Genomic DNA, 22,950 nt, shown 5'->3' on the forward strand with positions numbered 1-22,950 from the left:
AAAAAGAAAAAGAAAGAAGATGAGGCAGGGAGAAGAATCCAGAGGGCTAAACACAGGAAATCTCGTGGCACACCCACAGTGAAGTCAGGGTCAGGGTGAGCGGAACGGGCCAGTGTCGGCTGTGGAAAGGCCTCTTCCCTTACACCTACATCATTTCAAATATGTGTATGTGTTTGCATACAATCATTCACATACATTGTGTTTCATGTGTGTGCATTGTGTTTCACACATGCACATTTTGTTTTCTGCCATCTTTAATTTACAGTGTTTAATTCAGGTATTGTGTTTTATGCCATCACTCACATACATTGTATATTACAGAGTTAGTATTGCCCTATGCCTATTAATATCCCATCTTTGAAGTTTCCATGGAAACTTTCCTATTCCTTCACCCTCACCCCCTGCCCACTACGTCCTGCTAACCGTATTATTTCCCTCCTACCCTTTTCCCTGCCCCTTCTCCCTTTCTTTCCTCTTTTGAACTTTTATACACATCTTGCACAGCTAGTTTACAGTGATGGTCTTAGACAGTACCTTGCCTATGAGACCAAGTTCTCTGACTCGGAATAATGTTCCTCCTACATGTTTTGTGTGTTTCAGGAGCAATTCATCAAGCAGCAACTTTTTATGTCTTGTAGATTACATGATATTAAAACGGTACACAGGTCAGATACAACCTCAAAATTAAGATAGAAGAATGCACATCAAAAACATAAAAATATCTAAAGGGTATAACATCACAGGTCATTCCTCTTAGAGTCTGCTCTCAAAACTCAGATGGACCCACTGATCACACACACACTCTGTGTTGTTATTTTGTTGTGGTTGCTACGTGCCATCAATGCAAAAGCAACTCAGAGCGGACCCTTGGGTTTTCTGAGGCTGGAAGGTGCAAAGGCGGAGAGGGATCATCTTTCCTTTCAAATGGGAAAAGGCACATCCTTGGGGAAAACACAAGGTGCTAAAAGTCAAAAGCAAGTTCAGAGGTATGCGGACTCACTTACTGCCCAGATGTTAAGAGAGGGCTTGATAATAAGAGCAGAAAGTCGATTCCTGGCCAGCAATTAATCTGTAACAAATATTAAGTTTAGGAATGATTATACATTTAGACTATATTTCTTAATAAATTTCTGCACATAAATTGTCCCTAATCTATAAACCAATTTTAAGTGTAATCCATCACGTCAGGCACATTGCATCTTCTTCTATTTATTGCACCATTTCTCATCAGAAACTTTTTAGCGTTAATGCTATTCCCTGGCAGAGTATCTCATTAGAGTGGCAAAGATAAAGTTCGTTTTGAGATAATGTAATTATAGTGATGGTATGTAGGGGGGAAACCAAGCCAAATTCTTGGCTGCAGTTATCTGCTGGCTTGTGATTCATTTTAAGACTAATAAACTGCTTGTAGATTAAAAAAAAAAGATGCTGGGGTAGATAAGTGGTCAACTAGAGTTTGTTGTAGATGGGTGGGGGAATCTGTAACCTTGACCAAGAAGTCCCAGAGTTTCCAAGGCAAGTTCGGCAGGTGCGTCACTGCTGATGCAAATATTTATTCCTTAAGCAGAAATCTCTGCACCCAAACAAGGTTTTTTGGGATGCCTATTAGAAGTCTCAGCTTCACAATGGTTAAACAAACACTCAGCTGCAGGGGCTAAGCGACCAGGCAGTGGTTCAAATCCCTTCAGCTGCATGAAGAGAAAAGGGTGAGGCAGTCTAATTCCACAGAGATTCACAGCCTTGGAAACACTATCAGCAGCTCTCCTCTGTCCTGAAGCCGTTCAGAGTCTGAATCAACAGCAACAGGTCTAACCACATGCCAGACACTGAGCTAAGTCCTTCATAGTTTATGTCACTTAATCTTCACAAAAACCTCAATGGACTTCTTGTTTTATTCTCTAAGAAGGAAATAGAGACTGAATGAAGTGCACAACTTGCCCTAAATCACAGAAGGCTGGGAAGGAGAGGAGAGGGCTGCAAAATAAACAGACACGTTGAGTGAAGGGAAAAATCAATGCACAATAAGGGTCTGATTAGACATTGTAATAAATTAATTACATTAATCAATTGTAATTAATGTTACAAAACAAAATGTCTATGAATGATTGTAAAACCAATATGATTTGTAAACTTTCACTCAAAAGTAATTTTTTTTAAAAATCACAGCTGGCAGGTGGCAGAACAAGAATGCGAATATGAGGTGTGCAGTGTCCCCAGATCATCCCCCAGCCCTGCTCCCAGGTGCCCCAGGCCCCTTCAGGGTGTTCCCAGTCCCTCCAGGGAATTCCAGGCCCCTCTAGGGCATTCCAGGTACCCGCCCCCCGGTATTCCTAGCCCCTTCTGGGTATCCAAAGCCTCAAATTCCCTGAGCAGCTGCAACCATGCTTGCCTGCCTCCCAGCCTAGTGCATTACAGCTTCTCTGTAACATTAGCATCTGTTCAGCCTCTTTCTCCTCAGGTACCTGACTGTACTTTAAGCCTGTTTCCATTTATCTGAACAAGCCCATTTGCTTTTTTCCAGTAGTCAGGATCAACTGTAAGTAGGACAGGAAGGGCCACATTGGAGGGACAGAGAGGCCCATGTCTCTCAGGAGAGGACATGAGCATTGCCGTGGAGATCAAAACCTGCACTGCCCGGTGGATGAGGACAGTCTGAGAATGAATCCCAGCCACAGATCTCACTGGGCTGCCGTCCGCCTTACGGGCACTGCCCAGCTCCTCACACAGCTGCCAAGCCACAGTGTCTCTGTAAATCAGAAGGACACGTGACGACATACAGATCGTAGTCCTTCACCAGAGGGTTTGCTCTTGTTTTTTCAACCCATACATTCCCTCATTACTTATTTAGGGCATTTTATAATGACATGCCAGTCCCTGTAAAACAATACCAATTCTGGAAAAGACAAGAGCCAGTGAAGGAGAGGAGGAGTTGAAGTAAAATCAATTGATCCAGTGACTGAAACGATGGGATTAAGCACAGCAGAGATTTCTGACAATGGTACAGGATCGGACAGGGTTTTGTTCTGTTGCACATGGAGATGCTACAACTCAATGGAACTTAGCAGCAACAACCCCCTTAAAATTTAACAACAGGGTAAAATATAGAAAAGACCATGTTCCCCTGGTGAGCTGACAAATACCTGCCTCAGAAGAACTGCAGCCTGGATACTGGTGAGAAGTGAAGGTGGTAAGGCCTGGTCTTGCTGACATTACATCTATACCATCAGATAAAGATCAAGTCCTAGAAAAAGACCTTGTGCCTGGAAAAGCTGAGTGTCATTGTTATTGTTATGCCTCACAGGGACTCTCTGCACAATCCTTTTGAACCCTGTTCTCTCCTGAGCCAGTCTCTGACACACCTCCCTTTATTACCCCAGTTATTATGTCAATCCATCTCACCCAGAGCCTTCCACTCCTGAGTTGTACCTTGACCCTTCAAGCATGATATTCTTCTCCAAAGACTGATCCCTCCTGGCTACATGTGCAAAGAATGTGACACAGAGTCTCAAAATCTTTGCCTGAAAAGCAGCTTGGTTCAAAAATAGGAAACCTTTAAAGAGGCAAATTAACAGAACACCTGCAAAATGAACTCAAATGCACCGATGACCAAGTGACAACGCAGGACGGAGCAATCTCGCTGCATCAGACAAAAGGGTTGCATGGGCTGACGTCAATTTGATGGCAACTAACCGCTGACATCCTAACCTTAAGCTGCCCAGGATTCAGTGGAGAAAGGAGAGTGTGGATCTTTAAATGTCCACATTCAACTTTGTTTTATTACTACTGGTTTTTTAACCAAGGGTAGCTCCTACTTTAATTTCTAGGTTTACTTTAGGAAGCGGCTACACTTACCAATCTTGGACAAGTTAATCTTTCTGCCCACTTTTCTGAATAACATGAAAGGCTCTGATCTAGTCAATGCACCTTCAAGATGAATGAGAGACACACATGATTTTATGTAATTAATTCAATGGTTCACGAGCACAAGAAGAAGCACGTGAGTTGTGTGAAGAAAGCCCCCTTCTGCGCTCCACCTGCCTCCTCTCTGCAGGAAGCGCCATGGGCAGCCCTCGAACTCCAACTCCCACCAGATCCACCGCCACTGAGTGGACTCTGACCCACGGTGAGCCTCTGTCATGTTTCTAATGGAAGGAGATCGTCCATTTTTCTCTAATTAAACTGCTAGTGGACTTGAACTTGTGATCTTTGGGTTAGCGTTCCAGCATACAACACACACTGCCACCAGAGTTCCTTACCCTTCAAACACACAATTGGAAATCAAGTGCCTGTCATGGTTTTCAATCAGCCCTCACTCTGAATTTTCTAGTAAGCACTCACATTTCTCAATGACATTTGCATCCATTAAACAAAACAAAACAAAACTAGTCAGTTGGGGGGAGACTGAAAGGGAGGGAGGGGATAGTAACATATATCGAATTGAAACAGGTGAGGGGGAGAGCTGTTTAAAAGCGATATATGATTTGGCATTATTATCATGATAGGAGTTCAGAACGAAGGCCACATGGTGGAGTGGGCTTGGGGGGAGGGATTATATAATAATGAAAGAATTTTACTTTTAAAAGAGAAGAGCAAACTGGGGGCTTGGGGAGGCAGGGAGAAAGTGCAACAATGAATGAATGGAAATCCAAAATCTCTGTAAATTTTCATTAAAATTAATATTAAGAATAAAATTTAAAAAGTAGGGTGAGAATAGCTGCACAGCTGGAAGAATGTAACAATGTCACTAAATAGTGTTTAGAAACTACTCAACTGTTCTATGTTTTGCTATGTGTATATTGTCAACAACAACAGAATAAACATATAAATAGAAAAAAATAAAGACCTGCTCAAGATCACCATGTAATAAATAGAGGTACATAGATTTGGATACAGAAGAAAACTTGGTGCCTAAACTGTCACCTGACTCACTGCGTCAGGGGTAAACTCCAGCCATCACTCTCCCCGTCCGTTGTCCCAGGATAGAAATGTCTGTTCCCCTCACCCTGGCTGCTTATTACGTGAGTCTCATCTTAGAACCTCAAGAACGAAAGGCAGCTGACTATGACTAAAGGCAAAGTTTAAGTGTTGAGGAAACACGGTATTTATGAAGGAAACCCCAAGGCAACATGGAAGAGGCTGTAAAGGAGGCTCTGAAGTGCATGCAGTTTGAGTTCTGCACAAGAAGAGAGCTGTTGTGTTGGAAAGCCCCAGGCAGCAGAGCGGGTGCTGATTGGTGCCCTCGCTCATGGGCTCCTCCAGGACACCAGCTGCTCCCCATCCTGCTCTGCTCCAAACTGCTCACCACACTAGGTCCTTTTAGCTCCCTTCCTCTTGCTCTCAAGGTTTTTTTCCTGACCAGGGAAAGCTGGGAAAGTTGTCGATTTCTCTGAAGTTCTGGAAAACTAAATTTAAGCATTGCCATAGATATTACGTCAAAATCACTCCTTGTTGGCTTCCTCCAGCTTATGGCCTGGCATGACTGAGCTGTCACCTACAGGGGGTCTCCAGCGTGGGCAGGTCAGCTGTTCTCTAGAGAGGAGCCATGTGTACTGCCAAGTGTGCATGTGTCATTACTGATGAGAAATCAAAACGCCTGCTCCTCTTCGCCGCTAAATGATGCTGTCCTGTCCTGTGCTGTTCTGCCCTGTCCTGTCCTGTGCCGTGCTGTCCTGTGCTCTGCTGTCCTGTGCTCTACTGTCCTGTCTTGTCTTGTCCTGTCCTGTCCCGTGCTGTCCTGTGCCATGCTGTCCTGTCCTGTGTTGTCTTGTCCTGTCCTGTCCTGTCCTGTCCTGTGTTGTCTTGTCCTTTGCTGTCATGTGCTGCCCTGTGTTATCTTTCCTGTGCTCTTCTGTCCTGTGCTCTGCTGTCCTGTCTTGTCCTGTTCTGTCCTGTCCTGTGCTGTTTTGTCCTATCCAGTGCTGTGCTGTGCTGTGCTGTGCTGTGCTGTGCTGGACTGGACTGCTTTGTTTACTACAACTTCTGACCATACTAAACATCTGGATTCAATGAATTCTCTTTAGCTTATCTCTGATTTAATTGTTGTTAAATCCTCAAACCTATTTTTATTTTAGATCTATATTTAGAGTGATATTTTTAGTACAAAAGAAGTGTGATAAAGGTAATCGTTCATTCATTATCCGAATTGCACAGGTTAGAAAAGTTGGGCCTTGGGAGATGCATAAAATAGAAAGATTTGTCACTCCTGGTCCATCGTCTATAACATCCATGAAGCTGGAGACTCACACTTAACCCTGAGGAGTCTTTAGCTAGAAACACTGGGAGGTGGTATTGACTTTGAAAGTCTGAGAGAATTAAGAGAAAAACATGAGTGTAAGATTAGATGGGAAGGAAGGAACTCAATACAATGGGGCAAAGCCATCATTATCGTGATGATTAATATGATTATGAAATGCCTTCTTTCTAAAACACACGGATGGTGGAGTTAATGTGTGTGACTCAGCTGTAGACTTCAGCTCTTCAACATGATAAGCTGTGAGCCCAGCTTGTCTGCCAGATAAGGTGCTTGTTGTTGTTGTTGTTATGTGCCATCGAGGCGCTTGCGACTCATAGCGACCCTATGTACAACAGCCCTAAACTCCGCTCTGTCCTGTGCCAATCGCACTGTCTCTGACACTCCCATCCCAATTATCCCAGTCACTGGATCAATCCACCTCATAGAGGGCCTTCCTCTCCTGCGCTGTCCCTCCACCCTCCCAAGCATGATGTCCCTCTCCAAGGACCGGTCTCTCCTCACAACATGTCCAAACTATGATAGACAGAGCCTCAGAATCCTTGCCTCCAAGGAGCCACCCGGTTTAACCCTTTCCAGGATAAATTTGTTTGTTTTCCTAGCAGTCCATGGTATTCTCAATACTCTTTTCCAGCACCACAGCTCAAAGGCATCAATTCTCCTTCTATCCTCCTTGGTCATTGTCCAACCCTCTGATGCATAACAAGTGATTGCAAAGACCAGGGCCTGTATCAGATGCACCTTGTCTCCAGAGAGACACCATTGCTCTTCAGTACTTTGGAGAGGTCCCTAATAGCAGACTTCCCCATGGCAATGCGCCTTTTAATTTCCTGGCTGCTAGTGCCAAGACGGTTGACTATGGAGCCAAGCAAACTAAAGCTGTGTACAATCTCAATCTCTTCACCATCCATCCTGATGCTGCCAATTGGTCCAGTGGTGAGAATCTTTGTCTTCTTGACATTGAGCCTCAATCCATATTGTAGGCTGCAGTCCTTGACACTCTGCAGCAGGCGCTTCAGGTCCTCCTCAGTTTCAGCAAGCAGAGTTGTGTCATCCGCATAACGCAGATTGTTGATAAGGTGCTAAGTGTGGAAAATAAATCAGGGACCCAAGCTGACAAGTGCTGGCTTTGGGCAGGCATACTGACCCCAGTAATCTCGGTGATGCAAGCTGTGTTAACCTCGGGCACACAGTCCAGCGAACCTGGACCTACTATGTACAAACCATATGACTAAACGCTGGTCAAAGCATTGAGCATCTCCAGGAATCTAGAAAATTGTCTCACAATTCCTTAAAACAAACATCTCCATCACTGTTCAATCGCGTTCAGAGCTAAGGCTCAGGGAGAGAATGGGGTAGGACTGATGGGACAAGAATCCCAAGGAAGCAATGGGACAGGGCAGTTACATCGTGGGGACTGAAATTAGTGTTGCAAAGTGGAACCGATATGAATGGTCAAAGGAAAACATAAGTTTTCTTTGTAAAATGCCACCCATATCACAATAATAAAACAAATACATACAAGTCAACCATGTTGATATAAAATGCAGTATTGGTGCACTTTTCAATAGGTTTGTATTAGGAGAGATAAACAGGTGATCTTGTGCTACCTCTGATATCAAATCTTTCTGGAAAAAAATCCCGACGGCAAGGCGGTCTTTCAAAAAGGATTTCAGACACCATCAACTTCCACAGCCACGCAGAACCTTCATCCCAGAGCCATGTGGAGAATCCTGGGAAGCAGCAGAGGCAGCCCTGAGCCGCCCCCTTCTGTCTGCTCGCCGCACCCCTTACCTGAGCCAAGGTGAGCGTTGCCTGCTTGCAGGTGCCGCACTGCACCCGGAGTTTCCCTGGCTGCACAGCATGACAGGGCCCTTTGCAGTACACGTAGAAGCTGTTGTAAGGGGCCTTGCCTGTTGGGACAAGAGCAGAGGAAACAGCCAATCATTCTGTGTCCAATTTGAGACAAGAAACCTTCAGGTACCTCAGTGGAATAAATCTAACAATGAGGACTCAGTAATTTAATTTTGAGAATCTGGTTTTATGCCTAAAAGAGTGGAAACCAGCGTCTTCTTGCCAGCAGCCCTCTGACTTACTCAGCAAAGCAGGAAGCGGGCTGCCAAGTTCTCTGGCCAGGAGTCTCTGCAACTGAGAGGTGAAATGCAATGCACCAACGAGGTTTAAGAGGACAGAAAACTTAGAGTCAACGGGAAATTGAGAGACCTGAGCTTCTAAACCTTCATGCCTCTCTACACGGTTTAGAACATTACATATTTTTCCTCTTCAGATGTTACTCACAGGGACAGCCCAGCCAACCTTAACGGTGTGGAAAGGACAGGTGCTAAGTTTGCATCAGATCTTCCCACACACAATCATAGGTTGTTCCTACTGAGCTGTTGACGTTGATTGCCTTTGAGTCTGGAATGACTCATAGCAACCCTATGAAGAAAAGGCTTGAAGTCCCTCTAGAACTACGAGCATTTATCAAAGTTCATAGTTTCTGGAGGCGTGTTGTTTAGGAAGTGGATGCCACTCTAGCTTCCTACTGAGAAGGAGCCACAAAGAGCCCAGTGGACCAGGGTCCCTCAGCAGAAAGGGTCACACTATCCCAATAGTATTCTCTCTAGTCACACAGATTCGAGTCAGATAACACAGGCTACCACGTCTCATGCAAGTGAAGGCTGGAAAATAGATAAGGATGACAGAAGAAAAATAAATGTCTTCAAATTGTGGTATTGGAGAAGAGGGCTAAATGTCCCCTGGACTGGCAAAAGAACAAGCAAATCTGTCTTGGAGGAAGGTCTCTGTAATAGTTCCCCACTCACTGCCATGTCTACATGAAGAAATTTCATTTGTATGTGTTTGCCAGTAAAAGCACTGTCTTCCCAAATCTCTAAATTTCTATGACAATTCAATAGATCTGTTCTTTCCTACTTACTGTTCTTGCTTCTAACATAAAAGGCCATGGCATAAAACGTGCTTTTAAAATGTAGTGTTACCATCAACAAATCTAAAAATGGCAGAGAGTCCTGATCTTTTTTTATCATGCACCAAAATCTGCTGCTGCCTAAAAGTACATAGTCAACTGAAAATAATTAGTGCCGAGAATGAGGAAACAAAAGATTGAGTGTACTGCAGTCTCATTTGTTTTACTGATTTACAAAAAGATCATCTGTAGACACATTGAGTTGCCATTTGTTCAAAGGTGACAACATCGCAAAATGCAAAGCACAATAAAGATGTCATGTCTTATCATTTTATCATGCACTGGTGATACATTTGGTAAACATTACAGAGATTAGCATTAAACGTCCAGTATAGCAGGGAGATAAAATAGAAATATATGTTCTTACTGATGAGAAACTACAAATTCTGACACTTCTTTGCAGCTTTAGCACCTTAAAGCATAAAGGCATTCAAGTCTATAAATACAGTGTTATTAGTAAATATAATTACATAAAATATATCCTTAAGGTTTTATGCAAACCATAAACACAACAGATAGAGGCATGTGTTGATGTTATATAAATATTTGTAACATAGTAACTGACAGACTATTAGAAGATCATAAGAATTGTAACAATTTTAAAGCCTCAGAAGAGTTTAGTGAAGGCCTTAGGGGCCATTACCATCAAAACCGTTATCAGCAATATGAACACATTCAATTAAAGAAACATTTATACCTTCCTGTAAAGGTTAAACAACAAAAGGAAAGACAGAGACGTAGAAAAGTTCTGCAAAGGCCAACGAGGGCTTCCAGGACACCAGGACTGTTCAAAGAGTGCACTAGAAACAACTTTATAGTAAAAGCACCTCAGAAATTGCAAGGCCAAATGATTCTTCTCTTCCCTTAGGGCAACAAGAAGATTTGCAATATTATTTCAGCTAATCATATATAGAGGTAAGATTTGAAGACAAGGCATTCCTTCTCCTTCTCTGGGGGACAACCTTCACCAAAATCCTTGAGAGGTTATTCAGACGGTGGAGGGTTCCAGCGTGCGTGACCCGGAAGCATACATGGGAGATGGCATGCAGTCCATTACACCTGGCTTGCCAGAGCCAGAGAAAGGCAGGGAGTAACAGGCAGTGGAAGGGGTAGTGGGCCAGGCCAATCCCCACAACCCCAGCACACCACAAGGTGTCCACTGCCCTCCAGCAAGCCAGTCTGCAGCACAAGGACTCACAGTGGGGGTGCCTTCCCACATCACACCTTAAGTCCTGTGGAGCCCACACACAGGATGTTCTACCCCACCCCTTCCAACTGGCAAGCTTGTCTGTACCACACTGAAGCCCATTTCAGTGGGCACCAGCTGAGCCCAGCCAACACCCCACCTTGATGTTCTCCTGGACAATGTCTACTTTTTTTTTTAATTGTGATTTCAACAAAAATTTACAGAAAAGTTGGATTTTCATTACTTCATTGTTGTACCTTTTCTTCCCTAACCCACTAGTTCACTTTTTTAAAAGAAAAAAAAAATTCATTCACTGTTGTACAATTTCCTCCTTTCCCAGTTCACTTTGCTATGTACCTCTTATTCTGGACTGTCATAAAATAATGCCTAATCATACATTCCTTTTGAACAGCTCTTTCATCTGTTCCAATGCAGTATTTATTATTTATCTCCTCTTTTCTTAGTTTCTTCATAACCCTCAATAGTCCTGTTTTACAACAGTGGTGTTATGCAGTATTTGTTCTCTTGGAACTGAGATATTTCACTCAACATACTGTCCCCCAGGTCACCTATGTTGTGTGATATTTTATGAGTTCCTGCTTTCCAGTGCTGTGTAGTATTCCACAGTGGGAAGAGGTTTTCTGTCCATTCACTTGTCAATGGACACGTGCCTTGCTCCCATCCCTGTCATCGTGAATAATGCAGCAGTGAACATGAATGTGCACTCATCTCCCTGTGTGGCAGCTCTGGTTTCTTTCGGATATAGTGGTGTCTCCCCTGAGCTGACTGACAGCAGAGCAGCACTCTGAACTGTGGAGTGAGAGTGTCTCACAGAAAGGGAAGACAAGCCTCAGGCAGAGGAAGCCTTCCTCAGCGTCTCAGTGCCCCTCATCCTCATGGGGCACTCCAAAGCCTTGTCCTCTGTTAACTGACTTCCCCATGAAGAACCTTCACGACACCAAGCATCACCCACTGCTGTCCAGTTAAACACCTCACTCCTCATGACCTTCAAACGCTTGTGTTTATGCTGCTACATTCCCCTCCTTTTACCTGATATGTTTGCAAACTGAGAGATGTTATTTCAAGTTATACAACTTACACCCTCACCGTCCCACCTCACGTTAGCATTGGGCCCCTCTCTCGGTGAATATTTATGTATGCATACATTTGTCGACAGACACTTGCTTCTTGGCTGAATCATTGATCGTGAACTTGAAGACATTGCATAACCACCCCCTAAATGCTTCAACGTGAACATCTTAAAAATGAGGACTTCCACATAGACAAGCACACAACTTTCTAAGACAGCTGGTCATTTCAGCTGTTCTGCTAAGCTCTGCATAGCACAGTCCACAGGCTCTCAGACGGAGACTGAGTATAAAGCCTTGCACACTTCCAGCAAGATGGCAGAGGCCTCGCATCAAGCTGTTGGCTGCGTGGAGGAGCACAGCCAACCTCCCAGTGGACTGGTGTGGAGAGTCAATACTATCCTCTAAGGAGGGCAGGGTCAACAAAGCGGGGATCACACCTTTCCTGTTGCCAGGCAGCTGCTGGCGTGGATATCACTGGAAACCAAGGTCCCTCAGCCTTATAGACAGCTGTTTAAAATGACCATGCCACACCGTTCATGGTTCTTTGATCCTCCTGTGTCCTTATTTTATGTTTTCCTTCAGATTCTTCCTTTACATGGTGTTTGACGTACTTGTCCAACTCTTGGATGCTTAGGAAGCAACTGAAAATATCAGAGCTTGGCTCAGACACACCTTAGTCTTTAAACTAACATCCTTGCTCTTTAGTACTCTAAAGAGGTTCTTGATCATTGCAGATTTTCCCAGTGCAACATGTCTTTTGATTTCATGACTGTTACTATCATGGGTGTTTACTGTTGACCCCACTAAAATGAGATAGTTGACAATTTCAATCTTCTCTGCGTCTATCATGTTGTCTACTGGGTGCACTGGTGATGATTTTTTACTTTCTATTTTTTCTTTCTTCCTTCCTTTCTTCCTTCCTTCCTTCCTTCCTTCCTTCCTTTCACTAGTTTATTTACAAAATTCTAACACAAATTTGAACAAATTCTTTCCATTTCCCTCATCCCCCACTCATCAATTTGTACAATCCAATGATTAATTCCCTCTTCCCCCTGTACATCCACATCCTTCTGGTTCCAGGCTCTCCCACCCCTCCTGGACCCTTATACTCATTCTACAATAATGATTTTATACAATATTTATCCTTGTGGGATTGAGTTAGTTCACTCAGCATACTGCTCTCTAGTCCCTCCCAAGTTAGGTAATAATTTACAAAGTTATTGCGCCTGTGTGCTGCATAGTATTCCATTTTGTGAAGTACCATCCTTTCTCAATCCATTTGTGGTTGGATATTTGGGCTGTTTTCTTGAGATATAACACATATTGAAAGCAGCATTCTTTGATCTTCTTCATTAAGTGCTGCAAATACTCTTTCTGTAAGCAAGGTTGTGCCATGTGCATAATACAAGTTGTCGCATCTTCCTCCAATCCCAATGCTATTTTCTTCTTCCTATAGTCTAGCGTCTCACATTATTTGCTCAGTGTATAGATAGAGTGGATTCAAAGTGCGACCTCTCTGTTAATCCAATACTTAAGAATCACACTACCAAGGTTGTTTGCCTGTTCATAGGAAATGTGTGGTCAGTGTTCCCAAACAGTGCTCTTGACTGGGTCCAGACTCACAGAACCCTTCAGCGCTTGCCCAGGCTGTAAATATGTACAGGAGTAGATGACCATCTTCCGTCTGAGGTGGATTCAAATTACTGACTTTTCAGTCAGCAGCAGACACGTTACACACGATGCCACCAATGAATGTTAGCTACAATCATTTGTTGCCCAAACCTCAGAACCCCAATTCCTCCTAGGAACTTCACTTACTTGGAGAAACTGGCATTGCCTGCATCTGACTGACCACTGCAATGCTTCCACTAATGCTCACTGTCACGGAGTACTTCCATCTCAAATGATCTCTTACGGCTTTTAATAACTGAGGTAAAACCTCCAAATAATTAGTTTTAAAGTCAGCATCAAATACTTTCAAAATATGATAGCATAAATGTCACCTTAGATGTGGTGACTTTCAATAGCTTACAGTTTACTGGAATCACTTGTTTTTCTGTGAATTGTCTCTTCATTATGAGGAACAAGGCACAGGGGAGTGGCAGGGAAGTGAATAATGGCAATATAACAACTATCTGTGCTTGTGGATAAATGATGTCAAGTCAGCTTTCAATGCGCAGCAACCAACTCTAGACTAGGATATTCCTGGGGGTCAAACCCAAGCCTTTCTTCCAAACTACTAACAACATATTTCAGTCAGCAACCGAGTGCTTAAAACACTGCAGGTGGACCACCAGGAGTTTTGGGGTTAACTCTAGAGAAAATATTTACAAGTTAATGGAAAAATACTCTTCTAGTACTTCCAAATGTTACAATGGAGTGAGGTATTCTTGTTTAGGTCTGGGTTTTTGGGTTTTTTGGAGGGTTTTGTTTTGTTTTTTTTTACTTTTTATTTTATACTGGTTTACTTACAAAGTTCGTATACATTGCTTTTCACACAATGTGTTTTTATAAGGTGGTTAAAAACAGCTCTGAAGGAAAGTGGAAAGTGCTCCACACTGCCACTGTCATGTCAGGAAAGCTTGAGCAAGTGAACAGCCTTCCTTGAGAAGAGGCATCTTGTGATTTACAAATGAAGGAAATGAGGCTTTAGGAGGTGAAGGGGGCCCCATGATGGCTGCAGGCAGCTATGAGACAGGAGTGTAAGATTCCTGATTGCAAAGGCTCCTGTTCTTGCTGTCCACAACCTTAACCTTGACTCTAATGGAGGTTTTCACTAACTACTGGAAGAGAGTGGGTCTATGGCTGCTAAAACACAGCATTTTACACTCGGCAATTATGAGCCTTTGCCAGCAATCGCTAACCCTCTTCCCATCAGCCTCAAGCCCCTTTTCCTTGTTCAATCAGGACTAAAGGTTCATGGAATTGTCCATTAATGTTTTATAGTGCTGGCATTCAGCGAGAACATGCAGACCCAGCAATTACCAAATGAGGAAAATGAAGTCTCATTTATAAGAATTAGCACTTACTCTAAATTCAGGGAGATACCAGGAAACGGAAATCCGTGGCATCAACGCAGAACCAATAGTATTGGGATTTATTTCTCTTACAGAAATGTCATTTTCTCACTAGTGAAAAATATTTTAAAATCTTCTCATTGTCACACTTTAAGTATTAAAGGGAAACTATTAATGGGACAAACTTTAAATAGAACGGCCTTTTTTCAGAATACAGCAATGAGGCAGGACACTCCCAAGGCCACAGGCTTCATTTATTGCATCCACAATAGCTAATGCCATTAGTTTGATTTAAATATATTATTTCCGTATAGTATATGTCTCATCTTTACCAGTGACATTAAATTTTTGTCATTGCGATGTGCCATCCAGCTGCCTGCAAGTCATAATGAACCCATATAAAATAGCTCTGAAGCCAACCATGTCCTGAGCCAGTCTCATGGACTCCTACGCACTTATTCCATTTCCCTAGTTACTGTATCAATCCATCTCCTCTGTTCCATGCAGTCCTTTCACACCTCTGAGCAGATGTCCAAGGACCAGTTACTCCTGGCTACATCCCCAAATTATGAGACAGAGCTTCAAAATTCTAGCCTCCAAGGAGAAACTTGGTTTCACCCTTTCCAAGACAGACTTACTTGTTTTCTTGGCAGTCCATGGTAAGTTCAAGACTCTTCTCCAGCACCACAACTCAAAGGCACCAATTCTTCTTCTATCATCTTTAGCCATTATCCAGTTCTCTGATGCATAGCTAGTAATTGTAAAGACCAGGGACTGGATCAGGTGCACCTTAGTATTTAGACTGACTTTGTTGCTTCTCAGTACTCTGTAAAAGTCCCTGATAGCAGATTTACCTAATGCAATTAGTCTTTTGAGTTCCTCACTGCTGGTGCCAAGAGTGTTGACTATGGAGTTGAACAAGCTGTAATGGTTAACAACTTCAATCTCTTCTCCATCCATTGTGGTGCTACCAACTGGCCCAATGGTGAGAATCTTTGCCTTCTTGATGCTGAGCTTCAATCCACATTGCAGACTATAGTCCTTGACCTCTGTAGCAAGAGCTTCAGGTCTTCTTCAGTTTCAGCAAGCAAGGTTGTGTCATTTACAAAACATACATTGTTGATGACACTTCTTCCAATCCTGATGCCACATTCCTCCTCATAAAGCCCATTTTCCAAATAATCTGTTCTGTATACAGATTGAAAAGGTATGGAGAGAGAATGCATCCCTGATGTACTCCTTTCCTGATTTTGAATCATGCAGTGTTTCCCTGCTCTGTTCTGATGACTGCTTCCTGGTCCCAGTATAGGTTTTGCATAAGCATTATCAAGTGTTCTGGTATTCCCATTCTCCCAACCACAATTTGTTGTGATCAACATAGTCAAATGTCTTAGCATAGTCAGTGAAACACAGATATCCCTCTGGTACTCTTTGTTTTCTGCCCAAATCCATCTAACACTGGCGATAATGTCTCTAGTGCCATGGCCTCTTCTAAACCTAGCTTATATTTTTGATAGTTCTCTGTCAAAGTACTGTTCCAGATGTTTCTGGGTAATCTTCAGTAGGATTTGCTTAAGTGTGATACTGCATGATAATTTCCACTTTCTTTTGGGTCACCTCTTTTTGGAATGGGAATAAATATGGATCTCTTATAGTCAGTTGGCCAGGTAGTTGTCCTCCAGATTTCCTGGCACAATCAGGTAAGCACATCCAGGGTAGCATCTGCTTGTTGAAATATGTCAGTCAGTATCCCATCAATTCCTGGGACTTTATTTTTTTGCTAATTCCTTCAGAGCAGTGTGAATTTTCTCCTTCATCACCACTGCCTCTTGATCATATATTGTTTCTTAAAATTAATCTGTGTCAGCCATTTTTTTGTACAGTGATTCTGTATATTCCTTCCATCTTCTTTTAATACTTCCTGTATCATTCAATATTCTACCCATAGCATCCTTATGTATTGCAACTCGAGACTTGAATTTGCTTTTTAGTTCATTCAGCTTAAGAAATGCAGAGTGAATTTGGCCATTTTGATTTTTGGACTATAGTTCTTTGCACATTTCATTATAATACTTTGCTTTGCTTCCCGTGCTGCCCTTTGACATCTTCTATTCAGCTCTTCAACGTTTTTATTTGTTCCCTTTTCTTTGACTTCTTGGCGCTCCAGTGCAATATTCAGAGTCTCTTCTAACATCCATTTTGGTCTTGGTCTTCTTCTTCGTCTTCATCTTCATCTTCTTCTTTTCCTCCTTTTCCTCCTTCTTCTTCTTCATGTCTTTGTAATGAACTTTTGCATTCTTCATGGATGATACCCTTGATATCCTCCAACAGCTCATCTGGTCTTTGTTTATTATTATTGTTCAAGGCCTCAAACCTGTTCCTGAGTAGGTTTATAAATTCAGGTGGAATAGACTCAAGGTCAAATATTTATTCCTCTGGATTTAATTTTACCTTCTTTAGCTTTTATTTGAACTTGCATATGAGTAGTTGACGGTCTGTACCACAATCAGCACCTGGCCTAGTTTTCATTGCACATATTGAACTTCTCCAGTGATTCCTTCCACAGATGTACTCTATCTGATTGCTGTGCATACCATCAGGTGAATTCCATGTGTATAGTCTGCGTTTATGTTTTTTTCTTTTTGGCTTAGTACAGCGTCCTTTATTGATGGTACATGACAAGATGGGCTCTCCAAGCTCCTCCCCTTTCTCAGAGGGACTGGATGGAAACTGTGTCAAGGATGTGAGAGTCTCAGTGTGTGTGGGGGGGATCCAGCTGGGGCAAGGACTCCCCAGCAGCTGAGGGTCGGTCTCTCTCCCTCTCCCTCTTGCCTAGTCTCAATGAGTAAATAATGGCAAATACGTAGAGGAAGTTGATAAAGTAGCATAGAATCCAACACCAGAGTACAAGAAAGTCTTCTGGTTTATAAAACATAAGACAACAATATTGGGGGCTCACTGTTGTTGAGATCTCGACTCAGAGCAATCCTATAGAACAGAGTAAAACCATCCAGGTTGTTGCTCTTGATGTTAGGAGCCATGGAGTCGAGTATGACTCATAGTGGCCCTATGAGTAACAGATCTGAACCCTATCCAATCCTATGCCAACCTCGTCATCACTGACACACTTGAGCACATTGCTGTAGCCACTGGGTCAATCCATGTAGCAAAGGGTCTTGCTCTCTTTTGTTGACTCTGTCTTTCCAAGCATGATATCTTTCTTCAAGGAATAGCCTCTCCTAGCAACCCACCCAAACTCTGTGAGACTAAGCTTCACCATCCTTGCTTCTAAGGAGCACTCTGGCTGCACCTTCTCTAAGATGTATCTGTTTATTCCTTTAGAAGTCTGTTCAGTTTAAAGTTTAAAGACATCAATTCTTCTTCTGTTATCTTTATGCACTGTCCCCCTCTCAGCTGCATAGCAAGTGATTGAAAAAAACCATTGCCTGAATAAGGCACATCTTAGTCCTCTAACCAACATCATCATTGTTCCTCAATTATTTGGAGAGGTCCCTGATTGCAGGCTTTCCCAGTGCAATACATCTCCTGGTATCCTGATTGCTGGTACCACATGTATTGTGAATCCAAATAAGATCAAGTTGTTGACAGTTTCACTATTTTCTCCATCTGTCATGATGTTGCCTATAGGTCCGGCAGCGAGGATTTTGTTTCCTTGATGTTGAAATGCAATCCATACTGAATTGCCCCATAGTGTTTCCCACAAGGTGGTGATCTTTGTCAACACTGACTGTCAATATGTCTCCCATGGAGCAGCTTGCAGTTCTGAACCACAGACTTTCCTGCTGTGTTGGGACAACTTCATCTCTGTGACAAGACACTGCAGAACACTCCCCAGGTCCCTCAGGATGCCATGCAGGTTGATAATTATTTTTAGTGTGAGGATTCTACAATTAAATGTTTCACAGCTTCTGTTATTTGACAAAGCTAAATGACTGTTGTCAAAAGATTAACGATAAATTGGTTCTAAATCTTCATTTGGCTACTTACCTAGGGAGGCTACCTTCCAGAAGCCAGGCATGTGAATGTTAAGAAAATGGAGGTTCTTATTTTAATTGGAACCGGTGTTTATTCGGCATAAATAGACTCTGGGTTGGAGGCTGGGGCCTTTGATGGACATTCCTAAAACGTGAGTAAGTAGAAAAACTGAAGGGCAGTGCGCTAACTCCTCTGAATGCACACGGAATGGCCTTTCCTCAAAGAGGGTCACCCCCAGTGGGAGCTTATTCAACATGCCTGAGAGACGACAGACACTGCCCTACACAATCTCCCTGACCAACTTCAGAAAAGTGTCCTTTCAACTCTCTTGGGCTGACTTTTTCCAGCCAATGGTTGACTGTCTGGTCACCTCTGTGAAGCATCTGACGCCTCTGATGATAAAAACCTCCCACAGGTGGCCTTTCCTCACCCATAATCATGCTTAATTTTGAAGAAACCTTGACCCACAGCTGGTAAGTGCGATAAATACCACTTCACTGATAAATCGAGCCCTTTCCCAGTGGATGGCTAAGCTAAGCAGCATCGCAATCTCATCAAATGCCAGCAAAAATTCACTTTGAAATACAAACCTTCTGGTTGCACATTTAGGCTTTGGGAAGGTCACAACCTTGGGGGGGAAATCAGGGCTTTCTGAGAAATCAGTAAGTCAACAGTTAAAAAAGAAACATTCATTTACATTCGAATTAGCACAATAATCGTGACAAGGGAATGATACCTAAAATAATCCTTTAACATCACCAATCCTGCTTTAAAAACCATCTGAAGGATTGCAAAAGGTAACTATTCAGTGTGCACGCTTGCACCCTCCACACGCACCAATCTAACCCAGTGCCATTGACTCACTGCAAACCCTCATCAATCTCAAGATTGTAAATCTTTGTGGAAGGAGGCTGGCATCCTTCTCACATGAGGTAGTTAGTATTCTCGAACACACGACCTTTGGATTAGCAGTGTGACCCATAACGCACTACACCACTAGCGTTCCACTCACACACATATACTCCCTTGCAGAAGCACAAACATAAATCAAAGGCATACACCAGACCCCAGACTCTCATTTTCTTTATTATGATGGTGCTTCCCTTTCATCAGTATTGACATGCAGTGATACAAATAAAGGATTCCTTTATCGGTTAAATGCTGGACAACTAGCTAAAAACAAAAGGAAGGTTCTGGTAGCTTAGAGGTAAGGAGTTGGCTGTCAACTCAAAGGTACATGGTCTGAATCACAGCTGCTTTTCAGGAAAAATGAGCAGCCTCCTCCCATGCGATTTACTGGCTTTGAAAACTGCCTGGAAGGTCAGCTATGAATCACTTCCTACCCGATGGTACCAAACAACAATGACTAGCTGACAGGTTTATGCCTCGGGTTCACTTTGAAAGACCTTAGAAGACAGGCGGGGGGATCTCTTCTGGACAGTGACAGCCTTGCAACTGAGCAGCTCAGCTGACACACCGGGTCACCATCATCACCATGTCCACCATGGTAATCAAAGCCACCACGGTAGGATTAGGATCAAGGAAAGAGGCAAAAGTCTATGCTTGAAAAACAAAGCTATCAGAACCAGGAAACCAATCTTGACAGGCATAGACCTGCTGTTTTGGGCTCATGCGTGATGTCTGAGGTAGGGGAGCTTTGGGTGCTTGTAAGACATCAGAGAACAGGGACCAGAATGAGAACCACCCACTAACCTTTGAACTCTCCATGGCACTTTCTCATTGACCCAGGTGCCAACCCTAAGAGAAGGGGACCATAAATATGTGCTTCCTTATTAGCTGGGGTCTCCCCTCCATTTCCCCGTTTTTTCCGTCTTCAAGGAGAGAGGTCAGCCTCTTGTAGGATGTAACTTTTTACTAGGTTAAGATTCTAATAAATCCGTCTTTATTAGTTTGTTTTCTCTTAGGCCCCCTCGTCTTTTTCTTCTCATCCCGGCTCTCTACCACAAGCTTCCACCTGCACTAGAAAGCTCCATGCAATGAAGTTCGCTCTCCCCAGAAACCCTACATCTGTGCTGCCCTGGAGCTTGGGCACCACCCCCTGTAGTCCCTTCCGCCTGGCACAGTTCCTTCGCTGGGGCAAGAAGGGCCAACCAGGGTACTGACCACCTGGCATCGACCATGGTCACCACCACCAGCCCCAGCACTAGCTGGTTCTCTTGACGCGCACACACTTCCCATCAGCCACTTAAAAGAGAAAGGCCAAGGCTATGGTATAAGGACACATTTTAAAAATCAAAGAAAGAGCAGGGTGGTCCCTGAGGCAGTGGAGGGAAAGCTATGGAGGAAAAAAAAAGAGTCAACTTTACAGAGAACGTGCCACGCAGAAAGCGGAAATTCCCGGGGAATAAGGACGGGAGGAGAGGACCCCCAGCGCCGTAAAGCTGTGTCCACCACAACAGTGAGGCCGGGTATGTCACTGCAGGACACGCGCGTGTTCTTAGCACCACTCTGACAGCCCCTCCCGAACCCCCCCCCGCCCCCGCAGTTAATACTAAGACCCAGAAACCTGCTAGAACAGAGTAGAACTACCCAGTTTCCAAAGCAGTAATCTCTCTTTTTTTTTCTTCCGCTATTGTACTTTTTAAAACATTTTTTGTACATTTTTTTAAAATTCATTTTTATGGAAGTATACAGAGACTTAGGGTTTCCAGTCATTCACTGTTGCACTTTTCTCCCTGACCAACCCCTCCCCTTCCAAATCACTCTTCTCCTTGAAAAGTAAAAGAAAAAAATATTTCATTGTTATGCAATCAATCCCTCTCCCCAAGTCCACTTCACTATACAGCCTTCACTCTGGACTCCTGTCATGATAATAATACCTAATCACATATCCATTTTAAACAGTTCTCTCCCTCATCTGCTTCAATGCCATATACATTATTCCTCCCCTCCTTTTCTGTTTTCCCTCAACCCTGATGTCAGTCCCATTTTTCCAACAGTGGCTTTATGCAATATTTGTTCTGTTGTAATTGAGATATTTCACTCAGCATAATGTCCTCCAGGATCATCCATTTTGCATAATATTTCATGAGTTCCTTGCTGTTCAATGCAGCATAGGAATCCATTGTGTGAATATACCAGAGTTTCTCTATCCATTCGTTTGTTGCTGGGCACTTGGGTTGTTTCCAGCTCTTTGTTATTGTGAACAAAGCCGTGATAAACATGGGTGTGCATATATGTGCTTGGGTGACTGTTATGGTTTCTTTAGGGTAAATTCCCAGTAGTGGAACTGCTGGGTCAAACGGTATTTTTATTTGCAGCTTTTTGAGAAAGCGCCATACCGCCTTCCACAGTGGTTGCACCATTTTACACTCCCACCAAGAGTGAATAAGGGTTCCAGTTTCTCCACAACCTTGTCAGCATTTGTTTCTTGCTGTCTGTTAAATTTTGCTATTCTTACTGGGGAGAGATGATGTCACATAGTTGTTTTGATTTGCATCTCTTAGAGCTAGGGATTTTGAACATTTCTTCATGTGTTTGTTTGCCATCTGAATGTGTTCTTTGGTGAAGTCTGTTAATATTCTGTGCTCATTTTTCAATTGGGTTATTTACCTTTATCTTGTTGTGGTGCTCAAGTATTTTATAAATTCTAGATGTAAGTCCCTTGTCTGACATGTCATTACCAAATATTTTTTCCCAATCTGCAGCTTCCCCTTTCACCCTGTTGGAGAAGTTTTTGGATGTGCTTGTTGTTGTTGTTGTTGTTATGTGCCGTCGAGTCGCTTGCGACTCATAACGACCCTATGTACAACAGCCCTAAACTCCACTCTGTCCTGTGCCAATCGCACTGTCTCTGACACTCCCATCCCAATTATCCCAGTCACTGAATCAATCCACCTCATAGAGGGCCTTCCTCTCCTGCGCTGTCCCTCCACCCTCCCAAGCATGATGTCCCTCTCCAAGGACCGGTCTCTCCTTACAACATGTCCAAAGTATGTTAGATGGAGCTTCAGAATCCTTGCCTCCAAGGACCCACCTGGTTTAACCCTTTCCAGGACAAATCTGTTTGTTTTCCTAGCAGTCCATGGTTTTCTCAGTACTCTTCTCCAGCACCACACCTCAAAGGCATTCTTAGAAGGTCCCATTCATCTATTTTATTCTCTCCTGGTTATAAATTTTCCAGGATGCTTGGAAGACTGTTTATGTTATAGATTAGAACTTCTAGAGTTCTTCCAAACTTTTCTTTAATGACATTCATAGTCCTTGGTTTTAGTCCTAGGTCCACAATCCACTTTGAATTGGTTCTTGTGTATGGAGTGAGGTGTGAATCTTGCTTGAGTTTCCTGCAGATAGTTTTCCAAAGCAGTAATCTTTACAGAAGTAGACTTCCACGTAGACTACCACAACTCTTCCACAGAGCAGCTGCCAAGTCCAAACAACGGGACTATCAGTGAAGAGTCCAG

At 43.1% G+C, this 22,950-nt stretch overlaps 1 protein-coding gene across 1 annotated transcript in view; it reads right to left on the minus strand.

Moving 5' to 3' along the window:
• The window catches only part of PARK2 (parkin RBR E3 ubiquitin protein ligase), a 1,426,764-nt gene that overhangs the window by 1,054,185 nt on the left and 349,629 nt on the right, over positions 1 to 22,950 (minus strand). The window contains exon 4 of the mRNA XM_006882824.1: positions 8,045 to 8,163. Within this exon, the coding sequence (XP_006882886.1) occupies positions 8,045 to 8,163 (119 nt within the window). The remainder of the gene's footprint in view (positions 1 to 8,044; positions 8,164 to 22,950) is intronic.

Source organism: Elephantulus edwardii, unplaced genomic scaffold, assembly GCF_000299155.1.
Source record: "Elephantulus edwardii isolate Elephantulus edwardi_28Jun2011 unplaced genomic scaffold, EleEdw1.0 scaffold00024, whole genome shotgun sequence".
NCBI lineage: Eukaryota > Metazoa > Chordata > Mammalia > Macroscelidea > Macroscelididae > Elephantulus > Elephantulus edwardii.